The sequence below is a fragment of the Hyaena hyaena genome, unplaced genomic scaffold (genome assembly GCF_003009895.1).
Source record: "Hyaena hyaena isolate Hyena2069 unplaced genomic scaffold, ASM300989v1 scaffold_813, whole genome shotgun sequence".
NCBI lineage: Eukaryota > Metazoa > Chordata > Mammalia > Carnivora > Hyaenidae > Hyaena > Hyaena hyaena.
Window position 1 is genome coordinate 810,279 of NW_024081448.1, and position 25,794 is coordinate 836,072.

Below are 25,794 nucleotides of genomic sequence, written 5' to 3' on the forward strand. Positions count from 1 at the left end.
TCCTGGGCATTGAAGATTTGACAGCATCACTGTCTCCATAGAATTTACTGTCCAGTGTGGTTAGAGGATGTGGAAAATGCCTTTCCCTCAGTTCTTGGTGTTTACCTTCACCTGGAAGTCCCAGTGGGACAGAGTTTCTGGGCTCTATCTGCTCTTCCAGCTCAAAGAGGAAGTTTCTTGTGATTACTGAATTCAGATAAGGAAATGGACATGCTTTACTTCTACCTCCTTTTCTTCTTGTCAAGGGGCTTCTGTTCTTCCCTGCTTCTCCCCTAAATATGATTTGGCCTCCAGCGAGACAGTGCCTTCTGCTATTGGAGCATCAATCTATTTAATTTCGGACTTAATGTCAGGAATGCTGCTTACCTTCAGCTAGAAGCCTCCTTCTCCAAGGGTAAACATTTTAGTAGGAAATGTAGCAATTTACTTTCATTTGCTTATCCCTTTGTCTTATTTTTCTATTGACTGAGAAGTTACTAGGGAACAGGGATGTTACTATTTGTACCACTATTAAACCCTAACAAATAAATCCAGATCAGTTTACCATGATAGCAGAAGTTGAAGACCCTATAGAGGTCCTTATGTATGAGATTCAGAAGATATGAATGTCGTACAAGATAACTAATTTTAGATCATACAGTTTTGATTTACTGTCTATGTTTTCGTTGTTTTTAATTATTGGCCAGTCTTGCTCTAGAAACAGGTTTCTTTTGCATGGAAATGATTATCATGATTCATTAGAGAGGCCTTCATTATAATATGTGCCTGTCCTGCTACTCATAAAAGAGGTTCTCTGCTGACATCGGTATGGCGTGGTAACAGAGTTATGGCAAAGGTTTAAAATACTTTTTAAGGAAAAAAAATTTCCCAGTCATGCAATATTACATGCACTTTACAGATAGTCTAAAATGACAAATATATAGCATAGGCACTTAGACTTTACTTAGAAGAGCACAGAGTCAGTCTGTGATGGTTATTAAGGCATCTTCTTTTAGTTTTAGGGCCAGCAGTCTTGTCTCCACTTTGGGATGCTTGGGCTGAGATTCTGAAAACCCCATTCATTTCTCTTTTGGGAACAGTTCCCTGTTGGGGTGAGTCAACAGGGGGCGCTGGAAGGAAACAAGGCTAGAGAAGGAAAAGGAGGGCTGCTCCTTCCTGTTTTGGCTTTCTGTTTCTGATAACCTCACCACCGTGGCAATGGCAGGTGGTTTCAGTCTTCTCTTCCCACGCTCTGAATTAAAGAGTACCCCACTGAACCCCACCTCCTCATTCCTCCAAAGAGACCAGCTCTGCTGAGCCCCAGGGGCCCCCTTCTGAGAGGTCTGGCCTGGGCTCCAGGGCCCTGCAAGTTCTACTGGGCGACCAGTCCCCTTCTTCAAAGACCTGAATCTCACGGGTCACCTATAGCTGCTGGGTTCCAACAACCACAACTTCTTTTTGTCTCCCAATCCTAGGGCCTCCCCTTGCAGCTACTGTTACCCAGTAATGGATTTAACATTTCTCTTTGCCTGTTTAGCTCCCTAATACTTATTTTACCAGTTTTCTATGTTCACTTATCATGGTTTCCATTTCTCTGCACAGACCCTGAACAGTCTAACAGGGAAAGAAGTTAAACTCCCAAATGGTCCTTCTGCAACCGGGTCCACAGCTGATAGATCACAATGAATTCAATATCCAAATGAGATCTAGAACATGTCAGCATTGTCTCTTCATCAAATCAGTTAATCATGTGAATAGCGTGGTGTGCGGTAACAATTCTAGAGGTAAAATGCGTGAGAAACACAAGCATATTCATTGTACAGTGTCTACATCTGTAATTAGAGCAAAGGTCAAACGCAGGAATCTTGGCAGTATGACCTGGTTGCTGAGGAATTAGCTTACAGCAATCATGCGCTATTAAAACTTGTTTCTCAGATACATTATTTTCCAACTAATGCTGCCTCCAGGCAAGAGTAAATCCAAAGCAAAGTGGGGGGGGGGGACAAAAAAGAAAAACTACACGTTCCTATTTTACATTGAAATATCCTTATGGAGAGTGATTTAGCAGCCAAAACTTACTCAACAGTTGAAGAAACTAAGTAAAAACGTTGCTCTATGTAGCCTGTAAAAGATTGCACTATTTGAGAGTAATCCATTCTGGTGTCTTCTCTGCTCCCCTATCTGCCCCTGTGATCAGGTTACATTCTGGTGCCTGGTGACAATAAGTGCTTTATCCTTGGTGTTCCTTGAGTTTCTGAGTATGAGGATTGCATCAGTTAGCATGCCTATCTTTTCTTTGTGTTTTCTTTTTATTTTATGCTTTCAAAAATAAGCAGATGGTATCTCCAGATCTTCACGTGAGCAAAGAATATATGAATTAGTCATCTTTTTCACCAACTGTTGGAAGAAGGCCAGGTCCCAGCCCAGCCAAGACCGAGTTAATGGGTTGCTTGAAAAAAAATGTGTCAGACTTTTTATTATTTTACTCTTAAAAGGTTAATATGTTGTAAAGTTTAAGTGCTCAGTATTAGCGTGTACCTTATTATTACCTTAATAAGACATTAGTGTTTTTAGTTGTGAAATGCGACTCAGCAGACATCAGGATCCGGTGTCCAGTGAAGAGCTGTAAGAATCTGGCCTGAAGGCTGAGGCAGGTTTTATTGTGGACCTAGGCGTACATGTTTTACAAGAGGAGTGGTATCTCTGCATTAAAATGATTTCAGTTTGCGGCTGCTTCTTGGAAAATTAGCTCATGGAAGAAATTCAGATCTCCTTTGGGTATTTCCTTTTTTTCCTTCCCTTCGAACATAAACTAGCATTAGCTGACATGAAGTGTCCTGAGGAAATAGGTAAGTTAGATGTAAAGCTTCCATAGGTAACTCTGGGCAATGTCATAATTACGATGTACCAGGACTAAAAGCATCTCTCATGATTTAATGGTTTATTTGCCACATGTAATTAAAATATGCCTGTATCATTAACAGACATTGGCTAGGCTTGGGTGGATCCTGATATGCACTTTGGGAAAGGAACAGAGGGAAGGAAGGCATCGTCAAACACCATAAAAAATTTTAACACAGATTATATCTGGAGTGATAGAATCATAGTATTTTACAGGTGTGGGGGCTCATTAAATTCAACCTCTTCATTTTACTGGTAAGGAAACTGAGAAAATGTGTTTCTATCTTAGTCACACAGCTATTTAGGGGCAAAATCCAAACTGGAGAATGGTCTCCTGACTACACGCCCAGCTCCCTTGTATGACCATGGACTGCTCCCCTCATCCCAAGCCATCTGTCCAACTTTGCTGCAGCGACAGGCCAGACTATATCCACTTCCCACAAAAATGTGAGCTTTCCTAGGCAACCATCCAAATGATCTTTCGCTTTCATACAGAGAAGTGGAAAGAGTGTTCACCTAAAAAAATTCATTGTATTTGTATTTTAAAGACATACACACACAGACAAATACACACACATGTGCACACACAAAATATAGACATTCATGACTTGATTGGGATTGTTTTGTGGCTCCATGTTCTCTCGCAGGATGGCAAAATGGATAGAGACCATCATGTGAACAAATGCAGGCATTTTCAAGTCAATGCACTACCTCTAAAGCCCTTGGTCATGACACTGGCTCCCCTTTGGATTGTGACCACAAAAATCTCTGCCTTTAATGGCTTATTTTAGAACACATTGACTTGACATTTCTAAAGCTTCTGACAAGTTAATAATGACATATATCTGAAGATTTTCATGGACAGAATAAAATTATAAAACATGGTAAACAGATGTTGATGGCATGAAGTTCTGTTTTGCAATCACAGAAAATAAAAGATCTTTAGGGCCTGATGACTCTGGACTTGAGGTCTGCTTATTCTCTTGGTTAGCATAGGACATGGATTACATTGGAATCAAGAGAATGACGTTGAGTCCCATATTTACATCAGAGAACAATTCGGACAAGTTTTGTGTCTGATATTTAACTGTCATTAACTGAAATACTTTTACCCCTAGAGGTATTTCCAGTGAGTTATTTCTCCCAGGAATTATGGATATAAATTTCCCTTCCACTGCTCAGCTGCAGTTGTAGTCTTCAATGCACCTTCAGATTCAAGAGGGTCACTAGCTTTTTAGACTAATGGGTTCACGCTTCTTCTAGAACGAGTAGAGATAGATCCCTTGAAAACCACCCCAGCTATTTCTGTCAAATAGAGCTGTCATACCAGTTCGATAGAATACTTGTGTTCTTACATTATGTTTCTATTAATATTTTATAAAGGTGCTCTATCTTACCTGAAAGCAGCAAGAAATATAGATGTTCTAAGCCTCGGGCTGGATTGTACTCTTACGTTTAAAATTTCCATTACCCATGTTTCAAGAGAGACAAGAAGAAAAGGAAAAATATATCTTGGCTAAGTCCTCTCTTCTTTATCGATAGTTTTTAAACCACAGAGAGGACACACTTGTTGTGACTAACATGCCCAAGTGGAAAATAGATAATTAAACAGAAGTGGTATATCAAAATATCAATTACAAAATAGGTAGAACTATGACTCCCAGATACACTCACAGTTTAAGAATCATGATAGGAAAGGAGGGTGTAGGGGTAGCGCTGTCAGTTGAGTATCTGACTCGGCTCATTTCTTCTCAGGTCAGGATCTCACAGTTTGTGAGATCAGGCCCCACGTCAGTCTCTGTGCTGACAGCCCAGAGCCTGCTTGGGATTCTCTCTCCCCTTCTCTATCTGCTCCTCCCTTGCTCATGTTCTCCCTCTGTCTCTCAAAAATAAATAAACATTTAAAAAAAGGAAAGAAAGAATCGGGATAGAAAGGAATAGAAGTATATATACCCTCATATCTACAAACATACATATTTATCCACAGTCGTCATAAGTTAGTGCCATTATTATCTGGTTCCAGGGTAATTGTCAAAGAGTCCACCAGCTTTAGGAAGAATTCAAACTTTATTTGTGACCCATATTAATAAGTTTTCAGCAGATGAGGGGTGCCTGGGTGGCTCAATATATTAAGCACCCAACTCTCGATTTCAACTTAGGTCATGATTTTGTGGCTCATCAGTTCAAGCCCCACATTGGGCTCTGCACCAACAATGCAGAGCCTGCTTGGGATTCTCCCTCCCCCTTTCTCTGCTCTTCCTCTGATTGTACTCTCTCTCTCTCTCCCCACCTCTCAAAATAAATAAATTAACATTTAAAATATATTTAAAAAACAAGGTTGCAGGAGGTGGAATTCTAGGGGTCAGATTTGGACCACCATGGCAAGAAGGCCCAGGTTAGGATGAGACTGATTGGTCATGAGTTTGAGGGCATCTCTAGCTTATTGGGATACTCAAGTTAATAATTCTCATATAAGTGCAGGAAGGAGGGTTTCTGGAAAATAATTAAATAATCACCTTCCCATCTCTTTCTTTCCCTAACTTTGCACTCTCTTCCTCTTTCCACCCCACTCCCTTCCCCTCTGACCATGCTTCCCTCTCTGCCTCCCTCACCTCCTATGTTTATTGTTGATGGTGAGAACACACGATATGTGTTCCAAGCCAGATATTAAGGCTCTAGTGATTCAAGTTAAGTCCCTCCCTTTGAGAATGTGTTTATTCCCATCCTAAACTACCAGTTTCCTCAAACTTATATAAGATCAGGAATATAAGTTTTAAGTTTTACATAGTACTCCAAATATTTTACTGTTTGAAATCCGATTTTTAAATAGTTTTCTTCTGTATAACCCCATCCAATTTATTTCCATGCACTATCTTGCTCTGTGTGTCATAGATTGTAAATGTATATGATTCAGTAACTCTGAACAATGTCTTAGCCTAGAGTGAAAGATTACGTATACCAGAGACTTGTTCTTGGCATCTTTCCTTTAGTTTCCTCACTTCAAGACATCAAATGAAGTGTAAAAGGAACAATCTGATTTTGGAGTGAGAGTGTTGGGTGGTTTATAAGAATTTTATTGGGTCTAAAAGTTTTATACTTTCTTTTTACACTTTCTGTTCCACCTCTTTCGCTTCTACCCATAATATTAAGGCTATGTTTGTAGTCTATGAAATAAATATTTTCCAATTTTAAGTACATTTCATTTCCTAAGTATGATGACCGTAATGGAAAAAAAGCAATAATGGAGTTCAGCACTATTATCTGATTTACTTTACACCATGAACTCTGTTTAAAATAATTGTATACTGGTTGTACTCTACAGCACATATCTTCGTTAATGAGTTGTTTGTTAGGGTATAAATAATCTTCTCTTAAGTGATAAGTTCTGTGACTTTTTTTCAAAAAGCACCATTAGGGTTTGAAGAGACTGCTTCTTAGTACCAAGAGCATTCTGAACACTTAAAAAATGAAATTGAAATAAATTGCAGGCAGAAATCACCCATATTTATCACCTTTATTACTGACAGAGGTCAAATTGTAGAATTAGGTCTGTTAAAACAAATGGCCTTGCTAACACTGAACCCTAGAATTTATCGACATCAGGACAGCATGGGTCTGGGAGAATTTTCCCACAGTGGAGAAAGCAGTAATCTGGAAGAACTTTTAAGTGGGCAAGGTCAAGGCTGAAAGGCATGTGCCGTTATTCTTCTCATGTTTATCAATCATATAGATTATTCCAGCTTCCCAGAGTCCTAGTGAAAAAGAATTTAGAGAGTAGTCAGAGAGGGAATATTAATTCCTCATAGGAACTAACGAGGAACAGACTCTTCTGTTGATACACTGGAATAGCACAAAAGTAATCTACATTCTGACTGTAGCTTCCCAACTAACTAACTAGCTCTAGAATGTTGGATTCTGGTTTTCAGTCATGTCATTTACAGAGAAAGCCTGTTGTTCTGATAAGTCTGAGGCTCTCTTTGCTTATTTACATAATAAAAATGCCTGCCATTTGATGAGCACTTTCCCTAGGCAGTGGATCAGGGTGTTTTACAAGCTATTTCACTTAATTCTCAGAAAGCCATTTTCTTTGTAAAGGTCCAGAGGGTTAAGAGACAGCTTAAGTTGTACAATCGGGAAGTGGCAGATTCAAGATTAAAACACCAGTTCTTCTGCGAATCAGGCTGCTGCACTCATGATATGTGAATCATGGTGTCACACAATAAACACATGATCGAAGAAGCACTTAGTATATATCTTGGAGTTTTGGGGCCAAAAAGTATTTCTCAAAGTGATTCAAGGGGGGCCTGGGTGGCTTAGTCGGTTAAGTGTCGGACTTTCGCTTAGGTCATGATCCCGCGGTTCGTGGGTTCGAGCCCCGCGTCGGGCTCTGTGCTGACTGCCAGCTCAGAGCCTGGAGCCTATTTCAAGAGTCTGTTATCTCCCTCTCTCTCTGACCCTCCCCTGCTCACACTCTCTCTCTCTCTCTCCTAGAAATTAAAAAAAAAAAAAGTGATTCAAGATTCTTATGGCCCTCAGTTCTTGTAGTATCAGAGATCCAATGTAATCCCCAATCCTGAAAAAAAAAAAAAGAGCTCCAAAAAATCTGTTACTTATTAGAAAGAACTGAGAGAAGATGCTTATTGATTAAGAAGAGATTCTGAGGTAGCATGATTGTTAATCCACTGTTCTCGGCGCCCACACTTCAGGTGAGAAATGGTTCACAGTAAAAAGTAATGATGATAGTAATTATCTTTATGTTAAGTGTTTCTTGAAAGAAAGGATTTTGGATGTAAAACATTTATTCTTTCTTTTTTGAAAAAAATCATTCTGATTTTAGAATTTTTATTTTTTTTTTAATTTTTATAGTTTATTTATTTTTTTGAAACAGAGACAGAACATGAGTGTGGGAGAGCAGAGAGAGAGGGAGACACAGAATCTGAAACAAGCTCCAGGCTCTTAGCTGCCAGCACAGAATCCAATGTGGAGCTCGAACCCACGAACCCTGAAATCTTGACCTGAGCCAAAGTCGGAAGCTTAACCAAGTGAGCCACCCAGGCGCCCCTAGAATTTTTATTCTTTAGATAAAGAAATTTTACCATCAATCTTTTAGATTTGAATCTAAATGTAAACTTAGAGGTATATATTAATTAAGAGAATTACTTTGGGGGCACCTGGGTGGCTCAGCCAATTAACTTTCTGATTCTTGATCTCAACTGAGGTCTTGATCTCAGGGTTGTGGGTGGGCTCATGCCCCCTCTTGAGTGGAGTCACAGAGCTCTATGCCCTGTGACTGAAAAAAATAAAAATAAAAAATAAATACAAAGTACTTCTCTTAAAAAAGAGAAAATAGTATTTCTCTTAAGATAATATTTCTAGTCAGTATTAAGACCTTAGAATGAGAGCAATCAAAAAAGAATCCCCTCAAGATTCAGACCCCTAGAGTGTAAGGTGCAGAAAACAGTGGTGGGAGGTGAAATTCCATTCTCTTTCCATCTGTCAATGACCTGATTATAGATAGACAATGTGGTAATTTACTGAGTCCCACCTGTCAATCACATTAAAAAAAAATAGACCAAAAGAACAAGCACACTGAGCATAGTGAGTAGTTGAAGAAATAATTTTATTAGCTCTGAGACAACAGGTACCCATATCTGATCAAGGATTCACTGGATTCACTTCACTTCTGAAGTGAATCTAGAAACTATAATTTCAGCAGGTTCTATTGTAAGTGGGAATTTTAGCATGGGCAGCACAGAGTTGGTGGTTATGAATAAATATAGAGTTACATAGTTTTGAGATATTCTTTATGATATTGAGAGTGACAATATGCTTAATTGAACTGTCAGGTGAGACTGCTAATTCATCAAGGGCCTCTGTGTGGATGAGACCCATTTTTCTTCATGTGTAGCACACCCAATGTATATTGAGAATGTTGATAGACATCATGTAGAACTCAAAGAAAAAAACACAGTTGAGAACCTCAATGCAACAGAAGTTTAAAAATCTATTTGTGTTTATACTGGTCTTAGAAATGATGTAGATTTATCTTTTAACCATTAGAAAAATATGGTAGATGATGGGTGCTTGGGTGGCTCAGTCAGTTGTGCATCCAACAGTTGATGTTGGTTCAGGTCAAGGTCCCGGGGTTGGGGGATCTAGACCCACATCAAGCTCCAAGCTGCTTAAGATTCTCTCTCTTGGGGCACCTGGGTGACTTAGTCAGTTAAGCGACTGGCTCTTGATTTCAGCTCAGATCATGATCTCATGGTTTGTGAGTTCAAATCTGGCATCAGGCTCTGTGTTGACAGCTCAGAGTTTGCTTGGGATTCTCTCTCTCTCTCTTTGCCCCTCGTCAGCTTATGCTTTCTCTCTGTCTCTCAAATAAAAATAAAAATAAAAAATATGGTAGATGAAAGAAGGATTCAAAAAGATATGGCTAATAATACAGTTTCAAGATAGCAGAGAGAAACAGGAAAAACATGCAATTGTACTGAGGCCTTTGATAGCATGCTAAATGCAGTAGCTTTATCAACTCTTTAAAATTTTGTTATAAAGTAAATTGTTAGTTATCTAAACATAAGCTTTTATGTATATAAATTAAACCAGAGACTTTAATCACCTATTACATCAACTAAGCATTAAATAAACTCCAGGGTAGAGTTTTGTTTGATTTATAGCATTTAGGAGAGTAGATGTACATGCAAATTCCTTGTAGTTCTTTCTCTGTTGTGTTATGAGAGAGATAAGAGTTAAAAAGTACTCAAATGTTTATATTTGGATTTGTAAAATTTTTACAACAGTAGAAAATTATATTCTAAATCTATATGTAGTTTTTTTTTTTTCTTAAAAAAATAGGTCTCCTTTTATTTGGGAAGCAGAAAGTGCTGGTCAACTGTGCAGTGAAATGTATGGGAAAAGAAGTAATTTATCTGTATATTTTTTAAGTGAAAATTTTAAAAAGACCTCAGCTGGATTCTACAATTTCCCTGCCATTGGATCTATGTGCATGGTGTGTTATTTATTAAGCATATTTTATGCCTAAGTGAAATTAAACAGACATATATAAATCTTTACATTCTGTGGTTTTCTAGAAGGAAACGTGTGATAGAGGACTGAAGCTTACTTCACTTTGCTATTCAATATTTTTACTAACAGTAGCATAGGAGAGATTGTCGACTATGTACTCTATGAAGTCATAGAGTGGGACCAACTTTATTTGTCATATTGCTATTTTGGTTTGCTTTTTTTTTTTAATTACTTAGGGAATCAAGGCAGTATAGTTAAATCTAAAAATGATTTTGAAAATCATCAACTATCATTTTTAAAACTCCCCGACATAATACAACTTAGATTGTGTTTTTCTAGAATTTTTAATTCTATTCAGATAGGTAAGTAGATAAGTAGATGCGAAGATACATAATAGTAGATGATGAACAAATTTGAGAAATATTCATTGATGTGTGTTTATACACAAAATATCACAACTTATTTATCATATTTTTGTAATGTTATTAATTTTGTAATATGTTTTTCATCATACAATTCATATGGATCTGTATGTTTATGTGTTTGCATGGATCCACTGTTTTAATCCTGTAGAATATATGTTAGTATAACTTCATTATATTTTATTTCATAGTCTCACCTTGATGGACTTTTCCATAGTTTCTAGTTTTTTCAATATCTAAAATAAATATTTTAAGACTTGAAAGAATGTTTCTGTAGGGGAAATATTAACAAGTAGAAGCATCTGGTCATATGATGTGTGCATTTTAAATATTATCATAGAAAGCAGCTTTATCAAATTCTACTACCGCCTCCAGTGTGTAAGAATATGTTTTTAAGGGCGCCTGGGTGGCTCAGTTAGTTGAGTGTCTAACTTTGGCTCAGGTCATGATCTCATGGTTCATGGGTTCTAGCCCTGTGTTGGGCTCTTGCTTACAGCTTGCTCAGCTCAAAGCCTAGAGCCTACTTTGGATTCTGTGTCTCCTTCTCTCTCTGCCCCTCCCCCACTTGCACTCTGTCTCTCTCTGTCTCTGAAAAATAAATAAATGTTAAAAAAAAAAAAGAAAGAAAGAAAAATATGTTTTTAAGTGGCATAAGTTACTTTTAAATCTTTGCTAAGGCACCTGGGTGGCTCAGTCCGTTGAGTATCCAACTTCAGCTTGGGTCATGATCTCACGGTTCCTGGGTTCTAGCCTTGCATGGGGCTAACTCCTCTCAGGGCATGGTCCACTTTGGATCTTCTGTCCCCCTCTCTTTCTGTCCCTGAGCTCTTTCTCTCAAAAATACATTTTTAAAAAAAGTTACAAAATTTTTTTAAATGCTTCCCAAGTGGATGGTGAAAAATAATACAATTACTAAATCCTACTTGGTGGAACTTTTTCCAATGGTTGATTGACTATGTGTATTGCCTTTATGAGAAATTGTTCATATTCTTTATTTTCTCTTGTCACTTTTTTTTTCTTTTTGTGTAGTCTTAAATATTCTGAGCTGTAACTTTATGCTGCATGCTGTACCTGTTTTCTCTCAATCCTGCTTTTTTTGTCATTTTTTGTTTGCTTGTTAGGTTTATTATTTGGTTATAATTGACATATAACATAATAGTTTCAGGTGTGCTGATTTCTCACTGGGGCTACTTGTTAGGCTTTAGGTTTACAGAAAACTTGAGTGAAAAGTACAGGAAGTTCTCATATGCTTTCTCACCCTGCACACACACTTTTGCTTTATTTTACATTTCTTTCTGTCTCCACTTATCAAGAGTTTTTTTTTTTTTATCTTGATGCCACCACATTTGTAAACCTTTTATTTTATAACCATTACTTGCTTGCTCTTATTTAAGTAAGTCTTCACTGTCCAAGATGTTTATTTAATCCAATGTCTTATATTTTCTCTCAATTGTTTTCCACTGGTGAGCTTAAGTTGCCTTCCCTTGGATCAAACTAATCTGTGTCTCTCTCTCTTTTTTTTTATTTAATGTTTTTTATTTATTTCTAGGAGAGAGAGAGACAGGGTGAGCAGGGGAGGGTCAGAGAGAGAGGGAGTCACAGACTCTGAAACAGGCTCCAGGCTCCGAGCTGGCAGTCAGCACAGAGCCCGACGCGGGGCTCGAACCCACGAACCGCGAGATCATGACCTAAGCGAAAGTCGGACGCTTAACCGACTAAGCCACCCAGGAGCCCCCTGTGTCTCTTTTTTAAATGTATCTATTGCCCCCACCGTCCTTCCTCCTCAGTTCATGCCCATATGCCAGTTAGCTCACCATTCAGGTATCACTCCAATTCCTTTTCTTCCAACAAAAATTTTCTAATTCTCCTGTCAGAGTCCTCCCTTGGATTCATTTCACATTGTACTCAAAATGGTTGAGGCAGTATTATGTTTGTTTCAGTATGTTACTCCTCTTGAATAGTTCTTGAGAACAGGATCTATAAATCTTGGTATCCCCAAAGAATCTCATTTGATGCCTCAAAGAATATGTTTTCTATTAAAGTTTGTAAAAAGAAAGACTGGATGTTTAGTTTGGACACCTGAATATTCAGCTCGGATGCACAGTAATTATATTCAAACGCTTAAACATCTGTCTCATGTTAAAGGAATTAAGCTGGTCCTATATGGCCAATGGATGGTTGCTAAGAACAATTTGATTTGTGTCAATATAAAGAAGAAATTTTCAACAAATAGAATTCTCTGAAGATGAAATGAACTCACAAAGGAGTGACTTGATTGTCCACAGACATGTTCAAGCAGAAGTAATGCAGTAATATTCCTTCTATAAGTCTTTCTTATACAGAGTAGGCCTACTGAATGAATAAATAAAATGGTAACCCCTTTTTTGTGCTTTAAAAGTTTTAATTTTAGACTACTTATATTGATGACCTTCCATTTATCCCATTTCCACAGGCCATTTTATTGACTTTAAACATGATTCGCTTTTTACTCACAAAAATCCTAGGATAGATATTAAATTTTACCACGGAGATGGATGATTTTATTTTCACTTTTTGGAGAACAATTTAGAGGTTAAATCATTTCTCTCTGGGTTTAATATTAAATCTATTTCAAAGCCCAAACTTTATCTTCAAAACCAATAAATACACATATTGCACAGGGAAATATGTATACATTGAATGCTTTATATAATTTGTACTAAATTTATTTATTTTATAAATGTTTTCTTCCAATTTTTCTATATACATAGCAATCACAGACACTCTAAGAGAAATGCCGCATAATGTGTTAAAAATCTAACAGAACAAAACAAATAAAAGCCCTAGGAATTCATATTCTATGTTCTTTATGTTTTTAATTAGGCTATTAAACCAAATGACGGGAAACTAGTGCTTCTACAAAGCTATGCATATTGCCCAGAACATTGATACAACTTTAGTCAATATGAAATAAAACATAATGCAAAGTCATTGTTTCCCAATAGAAATTTGTTTATTAACTACGAACCAGAACCTTTTCTGAAATCAGAAAGCAGTAATTCAGCAGGGGAGGATTTTAGCAGAATCATGAACATAGATTATCACTAATCGTGAACAGTCTATAAGGGTATTTTGTCATTCTTTCAACAAACAATTTTTGTGTTGCTACTCCTGAGGCTCTCTCCTAGGCATTGAGAACAAAAGCCAAATGTCAGTCAATTGAGGGCTCCGGGACTGCTTTGGAAGAGAAGATTTGCTGAAGGTCTTCTGATTTTGAGCTGTAGTGGGACACTGCTGCTTGCACATCTTTATAATCAGTCAGTAGTAGACAGAGAAAATAGCTCAACATAGCATACCTAAGGCAATGCTATATCTTAGCTCATTAGCAAGATGCTAGTTAGGCAGTCCACAAAACTATTGATAAAAGCAAAACAACCTGAAAGAATGTGTTGGAATCATTATTCATACCAAAAAAGGCCCCTCCTTATCAAGAAGGTAGGGGATTCTCCCACTGGCAGACAAGTGACAGCAATAGCCACAGTAAGAAAGCTGGCGATGATTCTATTTTATGCAGAATCTCTTCGGTGTGTCCATCATCATCAATCGCAGAAACAAAACTACCTTCAGGATCAGCTCTCAACACAAAAGACATTAAGAAAGCAACAGAAAAAACAACTAGCAAGTGATGATGGTTGTGGTTAATAAGTCCTAGAGTTGTATCTGAGGTTAATCTAATAAGATTCTTAAGACACATGAAGTAATTCAGCAGAATATTGGAGAAGATGACTACTTGGTGGAATATGTCCCATTGGACAATTTCCAGTAGCCATAAATGCAAGAAGTTGATCAGTAGCAATTCAGAGGTCTGCAAGCACTGCATAAATACCTCAAAGGAGGAAAGGTACTTGGTATATAGCTCAGAGACTGGAAGCTTCTAGAAAAATATCTCAGTGGTTGGCATCTCCCGGGTCCATAACTTGGATATCGGGGATTTCTCATTAAATAGTTTTGGAATTGGCAACTTCTGGGAATATAACATGATGGTGAGAAGCCACTGGGTAGGAAGCCAAGATTTTCATAGCTTCTGTACCCCAAGCTACCCAGTCTGCAGTAGTTCAGGGGTCGGAAACAGTTGGACAAGCAATTGAGTCGCCCAGAGAATTTGAAGGCATTGCTGAGGGTCTGGTGGGCTTTAGATGCATACTGGTTGGGTGTGTAGCAGTCAGATACATACCCCTTGGTCTGAGTGCATGGGTTGCAGCTGGGGTCGAGGCCAGTGTTGGTCGTTTCACAGGCACTGCAAACGTTGCCCACTGTTGGAGAGTTGCAGGGGACACAAGAGTTTGTACAGCTTGCATTACAGGTCTTGAGCTCACAGCTAGGAGAGTCACAGCTTGGTGCTTCATCATAGGTTTCTTGGCAGTTATCCAGGAGCCAGAGATTTCCTTGGTAGTTGCTGGGTAAGCAGAGCCCAAAGGTAGGGCTCACATCACTGGAGCAAAGGGCAACAGAAGGGGCCACTGGGATGTAACAGTGAGTTCTGTAGGATGTTCCACTGCAATCCCCAGGAGAGCCCGGGAGACACATAGAGCCCGACTGCATGCTTGGTGATGGCTGCAAAGGTATGCGGCCACTATGACCTGCGGACCTTTTATATCCTTCCTGGGGACTGTCTGCAATCTCTCCAGACTCTCTTCCTTCTCTCTGCCTGGGACAACACAGCAACATCTTATTAGCGTGTTGTTCAGCGACATCAACTGATGTCTTTGCACTCCTATAAAAATAAGTTTATTTTGATTCTTCGAAGTATTTATCATCGTCATTTTGAACATCACCCAACACTCATCGTCTTTAGACCATAGCTTCAGTGAATAGTGGTTTTAATGTTAATAAACAAACTGTCACCTGCCAATAGGTGGTTAACAAGAGTTCACGTGCGTCTGCAGCATGGTTATTAAAGGGTGAACAAGGATTCAAGCAAAACAAGCAACCTGTACTTTTCCATTCTTCTGACTGCTGCGAAATGCTGCAGGACTTAATTCTATATTGTAAACTAAGCTGAATACATTGGCTGTCTCAATACTTTTGCTTAAAAGAGAGAGTAAGGCACTGAACTATTAAGAGAAAGAATTGATTCCCCAAAATATGTGTACTATATTCTTAACTGTGCCAAGCCATGTACTGGTGATGATTTCTAATCTGATGTATTTGGAGAATTTCACCTGTAAGACTCACAGCAATCCAAGTGAGACTTGGTGACCTAATTTGTATTTATGGGTCAGTGGTTGCTAAGTAACCAAGACTTCTCTGAGATTGTCTTCCTTCCTTCCTCTCTTCCTTCCTTCCTTCCTTCCTCTCTTCCTTCCTTCCTCTCTTCCTTCCTTCCTTCCTCTCTTTTCTCCTCCTCCTCCTCCTCCTTCTTCTTCTCCTTCTTCTTCTTCTTCCTTATTTTAGAGAGAGAGAGAGAGCATGAGCAGGATGGAAGGGCAGTGAGAAAGAGAGAGAGAGAGAGAGTCTTAAGCAAGCTCCATTCTCAGCACAGAGCCCAATGTGCAGCTCGATCCCACAACCTTGGGATCATGACCTGAGCCTGAATCAAGAGTTGAGTTGGATGTTTCACTGACTGAGCCACCCAGGTGCCCCAAGATTTCTTTCTTAAATCGTTTCTGCAATATGTAGTATCAGAGAAGGCCAATTTCTCAAGATTATGCCTTCCTAATCCATTAAGATTATACATCATACATCCCTCTGTCTCAGCTCTAAAGCTCAGTTTCTGCCAGATATATAACATTTTTCTACATTTCTCACAAAAAAACCTTTATTTCTTCTCTATTTGGTTTTTTCTGCACATAGACTTTATTTTACTTTTGAGTTGAAGAGTTATTCTTTATCTATACCCACAAAAGAGAATAACTATGTTTAAAAACTTATTTGAATAAGTTGCATATTACCTATAGGTACTGTACATTTTAAATAATCTTTCAGTCATTATGGTGAAGGCTGATGGAAAATTTTTAAGATTTTAATTCAAACCAAAGAATTGACGTTTTGTTTTTGAAAACAGAGCCTACATTGAATTGGAAACAGAAATGCATTTATTAGCAGTGATGAGTTCAGACAGAGGACAGTACTGATTATTCAGGTGAGATAAGCTATAGGGATAGTTTTTAAAAGACATGATCCTTACAGAAGACAATTAGATTTCTCTTCCTCTTCTCTGCCTCTCAGCTAAATTTTTTAAATGTGCACCAGTTTAAACCTACAGATATTCTCCAAACATTTTTCTCAGTCTGAATTTTCTCCATGCTTCTCTCAGTATTTATTCTGTGAGGTGATGGATTTATTCTGTAAATGACTCTTTATTAAATACATTTTGCCATCTTGTGAAAAGGGTCAAGATCAGGGAACCGTATTTTCAACAAATTGTTCAACTACAGAGTTTCCTGGGAATTTGTGCCAAAATGTTCAGTCCTGAGGCAGGCCGAAGAGGAAATAAAACATATAAGGCAGTTAATGGCCAACTTCCCACTGAGTTACTGAATCCTTGTGATGTATAGAAGAGTCCAGAGGTTGATGGAGCTTTATTTCTGGATTTCTCTGTGTCACCTCGAGTCTAATTGTTAGGCTTCCTTGAGGCAGATTTGAGGGAATGAAAACAGAATAAGTCAGTCAGCTGTAAAGCTTACATCCTCCCCTTCCAACCTTGGATAAATGGCATTTTAAATTAATATCATTCACACGAGTATATCCAACAAAAATATGTAGACCATCACATAGCATAACCAGTATTCACAGCATGAGGCTTTAAAATATATCTAAATTTATTTGGGTGCAATAATATTCTACACAATCAAATGTGGACTTTTGCAAATGTAGAGTTGGCTCAGGTCCTCTCAGTTTATAAAACTTAAATATAGTTGACCTACAGCGTTATATTAATTCCAGGTATGGTGTGTTCCATAGTGATTCAACAATGGTCTATGTTACACTCTGCTCACCAGGATAAGTGTAGCTATCATCTGTCACCATACAAGGTCATTACACTATTATTGACTATATTTCTTATGTTGTACTTTTCACCACCCCCTGACATATTTATTTTACAACCAGAAGTTTGTCCCTCTTAATTGCCTCATCTATTGCACTCACTGACAATCACCAGTTTGTTCTCTGTATTTAGGAGTCCGGTTTTGTTTGTTTGTTCATTCATTTGTTTTGGTATTCAGATTCCACACTTAAGTAAAATCATATGGTATTTGTCTTTCCCTGTCGGACTTACTTCACTTAGGAAAGTACCCTCTAGGTCCATCCATGTTGGATCAACTCCTTTCATGTGCTTTTCTTTTTTACCTTCTTACTTACCCATCACAATCATGGGTAACCAAACAACCCATTTACCCAGAATGTTGTGCAGATCATACCTCTACATAATTGTCTTCTATTTTAGTCTTCATCTTGGCAAGACATGGGAATGATAGCATCAGTAGCAGAGCAGTAAGCTCATTACAATGGTGAGTTTTCATTGAAAGTAAAAACCACTGTCATTTGGGTGCCATTGTCCTCTGAGGGCTTTGGAGAAGCATGCAGCTTACACTATTTCTACTGAATTACTGAAAATATCTTTCCTTCCACTAATTCCCCTATTTGTAATATTTTTTATGTATAAAAAGCTAAGTAGAATCTCACCCATGCATCCAAGATGTCCACTTCCTAATTGCTGGACCCTGTGAATGTTAACCTATGTGCAAAAGGGACTTTGTAGACACAATTAGGTTAAGGGTCTGTGGGTTAACCTGATACAGTCATAGAGTTCTTACAAGAAGGAGGCAGTCAGTCAGAGAGAGGAGGCGATCAGATGATAGAGGCAGAGACTGGAGCCTTGCTAATAGAAATGAAGAAATGACAATGACCTTGAGAAAATGAAAGAGGCAGGGAATGGGCTTTCCGCTAGAGACTCCAGGATAAATCAGTCTTTTGGCATCTTGACTTTAGTTCAGTGAACTGATTTTGGACTTCTGGCCTCCAACATTCAAGAGAATACATTTCTGCTGTGTTAATCCACCATGTTTGTGGTAATTTGTTACAGTCGCCACAGAAAACTAATACATTATGTCAAAGAACATAGGTACCTCTATTAGATAGTCTTTGTGTAGAGTTTGGGCTCTGTATCCAAGGCAAGTTTAAGAGAGGGGGAATAAGCTTTTTAGCCATCAGATAATTCAGAGAAATTCCTTTGCCTTCTGACGAATAAGTAACAAAATCCCTTTGTCTAATGAGGCAGCAGATTCCTTGTAACTCATTAAAAAAGAGTTATGGAACTCTTTCCCAATTTCTTCCAAAGGTTAAAAATTCTTTAGGGTAAACACAGAAGATCAAAGAAAGCTAAATTTTCCAGTAAATGGCCCTTAAAGAAAATAATTGAGGTCACCTTCTACCCTTTTAAGTCATGAAAGAATTTTTGTCTTCCTTTTTTGCCACCATGTTTATATTTGTGTTCTAATTCCACTTGCCCCAATGCTATTAAATGATGCAACAGTGACCCCATGATTTTAAAAAAAAAAGCAAGATGTATGCAAACCCATACTTATGCAGCAACTCAATTGTAACTACTGAGTTCAAATGATTCCTAAATTGAGCAGTGGTAACCTAAAATGGTGGACCTGGTGGCTGCACTTACCCCGTTGGCTTCAGAGATCATTAAGTGTTTCAGCAGCTGAAGGGTAGATGAGCAAAATTAAAACTTTAGGAAATAGGAGTAAATGAAGACAGAACACTTTTTAAATGATGACACAAGTGAGTGGCAAGATAGAAACACGAGTCTGATTTGTGCTTACTTTTTCAGGAAAACATTGTAAGAATATAATGAGATGCCGGTGACTAAGAGTTAAATATTTTGAGATGAAGCTGTCAAGACTGTGACTTCATGAGTTATGAATCACCCTCTTACTAAGTACTATAGAAACATATTTACTAGTGTGTAACCTTGGAAAACGGTTCTCTCTCGATACCTCAGGACCTTCTTACATAAAACCAGAGCTAACAGCACTTGCTCTGCAGAACTGTTGTGAGGATAGAATGAGAGAAAAAATGTGAAAATATTTAAGACAGTGCCTGGCACACAGAAGATGCAAATCAAATTTACTTTGCCTTCTAATTTTCTATAGCTTTAGTTTAAAAAAATTCCAGTCACCCATTAGACTAAAGAAAAATATCATTGTTAATTTATGTTGATGTTGCAAATAGATGCTCTTCAATGATCTTGTCATTTTGAAAAGGTAATGTCATAAGTGGACAGTTCTATCCCGTGTAGTTAAGAGAAATGCTTTGCTTCACAATAGATCATTAATGACTCCCTCTTATTTAACCCATATTATTCTGTGCCATGGTCATGAATTAATTCCTGGACTGCTGCATATGCAGGTGTTAGGAATAAAGGCTCAATACTCAGATTTCATGGGTTCTAATCCTATTTCTGATGCTCACTTAAAATATCAATTAATTACCCAACCTTTCCCTAACTGACTGTCCACACTTTCAAAATGGAGTTAGCAAGGATAGTATTTTCTTCATAGATGGCTATGAGGATTAAATGAGTTAGTCAAGCAAAGGTTACAGAATACAGTTCATATGAAGTTGATGTTAGCTTTTATCATTATCATCAGCCTATAATCTCCTTTAGCATTATTATTAAATATTGGCACTTTCATTATTATTATTATTAGATCTCTTCTAAAACCTATTGTGTTTTGTAAGAGTCCATCTATATAAGGATTTGTAAGGGTTACCATCTATATAAATTATATATTGAACACACACACATATAATACAATTTCGAGAAGTTGAAGACATTTCCTCACATCTACATAAGAAAGAAGACCTCCAGAGAGGACATAAGTGTACATGCCATTAAAATTAATCAGTATCCCAGAGAGAAGGGTGGGAGTGTAGCTGAAGCAGAGAAGAAATAGTTTTGTTTCCAGTTTAGGCTTGGCAGTTCTAGAGTTGAAGATCACAGTTGCCAAGTTAGCAACAACTTTGAAGCTTCCAGATTGGTCATTTCCTAAATGAAAAAGTCTATAGATAATATGGAGAATGTAGGAAAGTCTTTGGAATCCTACCTAACTAGGTCTTTGGGAAAGTTGCTTGCCCCATTTGACTTTTTTATGTGTAAAACTGAGGAAAACAATGTTTTGATAGTTGTGTTCATAGGAGATTACTGACTCTGCAGTGGTATGGTGGCATATTGGAAGTATCAGTACAGTAGGTAGAAGTTTCTTGTAAGACGAGCAAGTTCTCACTGATCACATGGAATAACTAAATTAATTAGTTACATACATATATAAATAGGGAAAGAATTTCAAAGTAATAATGCTCTCTACGTAAAAATCCATGAGGAGGTGGTGGAAGGACTTAGTAAGTTTAATTCAAGAGGAGAAAATAAAGTGCTCTCCATTGTTCTGAATTAAGATTTATGCAATACTTTGGTGGTAAATCCCAGAAGGTAAAGTGAACACTGTAACTTGCTCTGTCCATGATGTATTAAAGGACATATATAGAGCTGGTGGGTGATTCACTATCTTACCCCTGTCTCTACTGTTGATATTTACTATAGTGAAGGACACTCACTCCTAGATCCCAGAATGAGAATGATTTTGGATATGGAACAGTGAATGTGTTGATGAGTGATAAATAAACCACTGCAATTTTAAGCTTCTGGAAGTTTGAAATCCTTAATTACTGTGATAAAACAGTCTGTCCTGACTAAAGAAACTTCATGACCTCAAAAGGATCTATCTTCCTGGCTTTTTTCAGACACTCTTTTTTTTCTTTAAATATATTTGGTTTAGTGAAACTAAAGGGCTTTAAATTCATGAAGGATAATAAAGAATTTAAAAATACTGTTTCCTGAATTATTTCAAGCATGTTTATTTAGAGATAGCCATGAAAACTTTTTTTTTTTTACATAAGAACTAGTTAATGAATAGAAATCAAGAAGCCTGGTAACAAGAATGTTCTAGTGAATAAACTATTAAAATCACTTAGAATTTGATCAAATAAGAGTATGGGTTAAAACAGTAGCTGAACTAAAAGCACAAAGAGCCATCAGTCTAAGAACAATCTATCAACCTAAAAATGATATGTCTTTGCAAAGCTCTCTAGCAAGATGCTAGAATGACAATTCAGCATGATCTTCTAATAAATGGAGATTGTGAAGTCCGAAAGGAAGAACAAGCTGGTTGGGAACTGTTCTGTATGTAGTGAACAGGTTGAAATCTCTTAGACACGTGGTCCAGGGGTCTGAAGCTGCTGGACACATAACCAAAAGGTTGACAGCCATAGGAGAGACATCTCACAGGGTGGCAGGGGCTGGACACAAAATTCAGTGGTCGATACCCACAGGGGATGAGGTTCTGTGGCTAATAGCCATAGGAGAGGTGGTTCTGGGGTCGGGGATGACTAGACAAACAGTTCTGAGGTCTATTATGCATTGACGGTTGACAGAAACTGGAGAGATAAGAGCCGATGGGAAACAAACCAGTTTTTCTGCAGGGCCTGGAGGCACAGTGCATAGTGGAGGGGTAGCTGTCTGTGGGCACACAGCTGGATGGCAGGTAGCTGGAAGGTTGACCGCATGTCTCTGAGAAGTTGTCCAGAAGCCACTTTCTGTTTTGGCTGGGCAAGCAGAGAGCAGTACCGCAGTTCATGCCAGCAGTGTAGACAATAGTGGATGAGGGAACAGGAACATAACAGTGACTCCCACGAGAGGGGAAACCACAGTTTCCAGAAGAGCAAATGTTGGAGAGCATGGTAAGTCTGAAGTACAGATTTCAGATAAGCAGCGAAGAGCACCTTGTCTAAGTCGGTTTGCTTATATACCTTAGTGGTACATGCCCAGACTCTCCTCCTACCCATATTTTAGATCAGTTAGCATCATAACAACTCATTACTTCATTGTTGTGCTGCCTGTGAAGATGACTGCCCACTTCTCCATAAAATAAGCCCAGTTTGCATGTCTTATGTGTCTACCATCCTAATTTTCCCCCTGTTATCAGGCTTGAGAATGTTTGATATAATCACCTGTGTACTTGACCTGTTTTGCTTCGGTTCCCACCCCTCAATAATGCTTGATTAAAAGGAGTCCATTGGAATGGGTGTTTACCCCAGTCATTACCCATAAGAAAAAACATAGAAAGGCATATAGTTTCCATCTTTGAAGAAGAGACCTAATGTTGCAGTACTTGGAGGAAATATGTAATGTGGTGAAATAGACCCTACATATCAAAATTTATTGGATTGTCCAGATGAAAAAATCTCATGCTATTCCCTATTTTTAATACTCAGCTGAGGACCTAATTATGTGGTATTTTCTCTGTGTATTTGTCCTGATAGCCAATTTTAGGTAGGCATCTTAGAGTACATTTTGAAGAGCTCCACCCTAACAACTTGATATTCTTCATATTTTAAAGTTGGGTTTGATTTCCAAAACCTTGAAGGAGTGTGTGTAATATTTCTGCATGGTAACACCAATGACATGCTTGCTTTTGCTAGTAAAAATGTCATTCAAGTCTGTGGGTGGCATTTAACGAAGAAGATAAACATTATATCCAAAGTCAGTCAGCTTGTGTGCTTACACTCCAGAATTAATGCACATCTTCACCTGAGAAAATTTACTAAGACACCTCAGTCTTCATACATTTAAAGCGAATAAGGGTTAAGAAATACTTTAATGTCACACAAAGAAAAATCTTTGAATAGTTCTTACTTGGACACCACGTAAGAAACAATCTCCGGGCCTCATTTTGGACTATTCCCCCAAAATGTGACTTAATTCCTATAGATATCTATTTCCTTGGGTTGGTAGTCATCCAGAACCAGAAATATCTTTCAAGCTGCTACTCAGGAGGTCAAAGATGATGTAGCTGGGAATAAGTGGAGAAAGGTCAAGATTCCAAGCAGTAACTCGATGAGCTCTGGTGGATATTTTCCTATCACACTATAGTCCCAGTGCCTTTGAGGAACATGACCGTACACAGGCCTGGTGACATCAGTAGCCATGAAGTTACTCCCACCCTGCACAATCCTTTTTTTTCCAGCAATGCCCACTGTCCCTGTACTCTCTATTGAAGAGTCTGGAGGACTGATGATTTTTTTTCCCCTGAGGGAATATATTTTAAAATGCATATAGAGCTTTCCAAGTAAAAGTAAAGATACTTCATGTCCATGCAACCATGTGTGGGATGATCACCTTTGTGATGTATATATTTTCTAAATATTTTATTTTATTTTTTAAAAACATCACAGGAAGCAAGACATTTGGTGCTGATTGCACGTTCAGATCTCTCTCCTGAATTCCAACTTTTTTTTGGTTTCAGGTGGTGGAAGAAGAAATATTTGACATCTTATGCGATCCAAGTCAGTATACCACATTCTTCCTCAAAGAAAGCCTCAGATGACTTCCCATCAGCATGAGGCCTGTTCCTGGTAGAAACAACAGAGGATATTGAAGTCATCAAGAATTGAGAGTCTGAGAAGTCTATTTGATAAATTTCTTATCTCTTCTACGAGCTTTAAACCCTTACAGATAAATGAAATCTCTTAAACTCTTATTTGCTTCCAGAAAAGATTTCTCCTCTCACCCTGATACCTCCCAACCAATGAAGCTTGTGTGTGTGTGTGTGTGTCACACCTAAGGTCCTCATGATTTCATTCAAGATTCTCTTTACTCCTTTTATTCCTTGCCAAGTTCAAAAACAAGTATTAATCCACTAGTCTATTAAATCTCTTTCTCAGCGTATAGGCATGCTGCACATGAATGTCAAAAAGGTAACTAAAATTTTTCTTTTTAGTCCATAGTAAAAATAGATTTGGTCTTCATTTTGCTTTCTTTTTCCTTCCTCTATAGAACTTTATTTGCAAATTATTTAATGCACTTATGATATTGAATCTATTTGCTTAAAGCCTCTCTATCCTGTAAAACTTTGACTTGCATGGGGTCAGGGTCAGAGAATATGTCATTTTTTTAATTAATATTTATTTATTTATTGAGAGAGAGAGAGAGAGAGAGACAAAGTGTGCACAGGAGGGGCAGAAAGAAGGAGACAGAGCCATGCAGGCTCTACACTGTCATACACTGTCAGTGCAGAGTCTGACATGGGGCTTGATCTCACAAACCACGAGATCACGACCTGAGGAGAAACAAGAGTTGCACACTTAACTGACTGTGCCATCCAGGAACCTTGAAACTATGTCTTATTTTTATCAACATCACCAGTTGCCAGTGTCTTGAGCATGGTAGATGATCAATAAACACTTTTGATTGCTGAATAAATTATTTATTTTTTATACTAAGATTTGTTTTTAATACCAGATGCTCATTTGACATCTTGCCTTTGATAGCTTTTCTTTGGTAACCAAATTTAGAATCCACGGTGGAGTTCTTGATTTCATTCCTCAAGATTTCCTCTCATACTTCCCCATCTTAGTAACTGAAAAATTATCTACCTGGTTTCTTAACCCAAATATCACCATATCAACCTTGATTCTATCCTTTCCCTTACCAATTACCAACAATAAGCAAGTGCCGAGTTTCTTTCTTCTAAGTATATCTCAGCTCTGTCTCCTTCTATCCACTTATGCTTCCTCATTTCAGTTTCTCCACGCTGTCATTAAGCTTGCAGCCACACAACTTCTTTACCTGCTTCCAGTCTTTATCTTCTAACTTGTTCCTTACACACGCTCAGAGTGATATTTACTTACTTATTCTCTAATACCCTATCTTTCTTTATGTAGATCTAAATATCTGATGTAGCTCTGCAATATCATCATCCCTGGTGATAAATGTCCTCAATTTTGCTTCTAACAATGTCTCTATTTCTCCTTCATTTTGAGATATAATCTTGCTATATCCAGAATTCTAGGTTGGTGCATTTTTTATTTCAGTACTTTAAATATTTCATTCCACCTTTTCCTTTTTTAAAGTTTATTTATTTTGGGAGAGAAATAGAGCATGAACAAGTGAGGAGCAGAGAGAGAGGAAAGGAGAGGACTTCAAGCAGGCTCCATGCAATTAGCACAGAGCCCAATGAGAGGCTTCATCTCACAAACCATGAGATCATGACCTGAGCAGAAGTCAAGAGTTGCACACTTAACCAACTGAGCCACCCAGGAGCCTCTACTCCACCTTATTTTTCCTTCCTTGTATGGTATCTGAAAAGAAGTCTGATGTAATTCTCATTCTTGCTCCTCTATAAGTAAGGTGTTTTTCTTTCCTTCAGCCTCTTTTAAGATTTTCTCTTTTCTTTGATTTTGGCAGGTTGACTACCATATGCCTAAGTTGTAGATATTTTGGCATTTATCTGGATTATGTTCTCTGAGTTTCCTTAATCTGTGCTTTCATGTTTATCATTAATTTGAGGGAATTCTCAGTCATTCTTCCCTGACATATATCTTCTATTCCTCTCTCTCTTTCTGTTCCTGTATTCTCCTA

General features: G+C 37.9%; 2 protein-coding genes across 2 annotated transcripts; both read right to left on the reverse strand.

Moving 5' to 3' along the window:
- Nucleotides 1-14,153: 14,153 nt before the first annotated feature.
- On the reverse strand, nucleotides 14,154-14,909 carry LOC120221802 (keratin-associated protein 24-1). Its single transcript, XM_039219384.1, has one exon. It carries the CDS (start codon nucleotides 14,907-14,909, stop codon nucleotides 14,154-14,156), a length of 756 nt encoding a protein of 251 aa, XP_039075315.1.
- A 6,578-nt stretch (nucleotides 14,910-21,487) lies between these two features.
- Nucleotides 21,488-22,114, reverse strand: LOC120221803 (keratin-associated protein 26-1). Its single transcript, XM_039219385.1, is given in 1 exon segment — nucleotides 21,488-22,114. A coding segment is annotated over 1 exon segment (627 nt).
- Nucleotides 22,115-25,794: the final 3,680 nt, after the last annotated feature.

Coding starts and splice junctions, on each gene's coding strand:
- LOC120221802 (XM_039219384.1), bottom strand. CDS start 14,909: ATGCAGTCGGGCTCTATGTGTCTCCCGGGCTCTCCTGGGGATTGCAGT.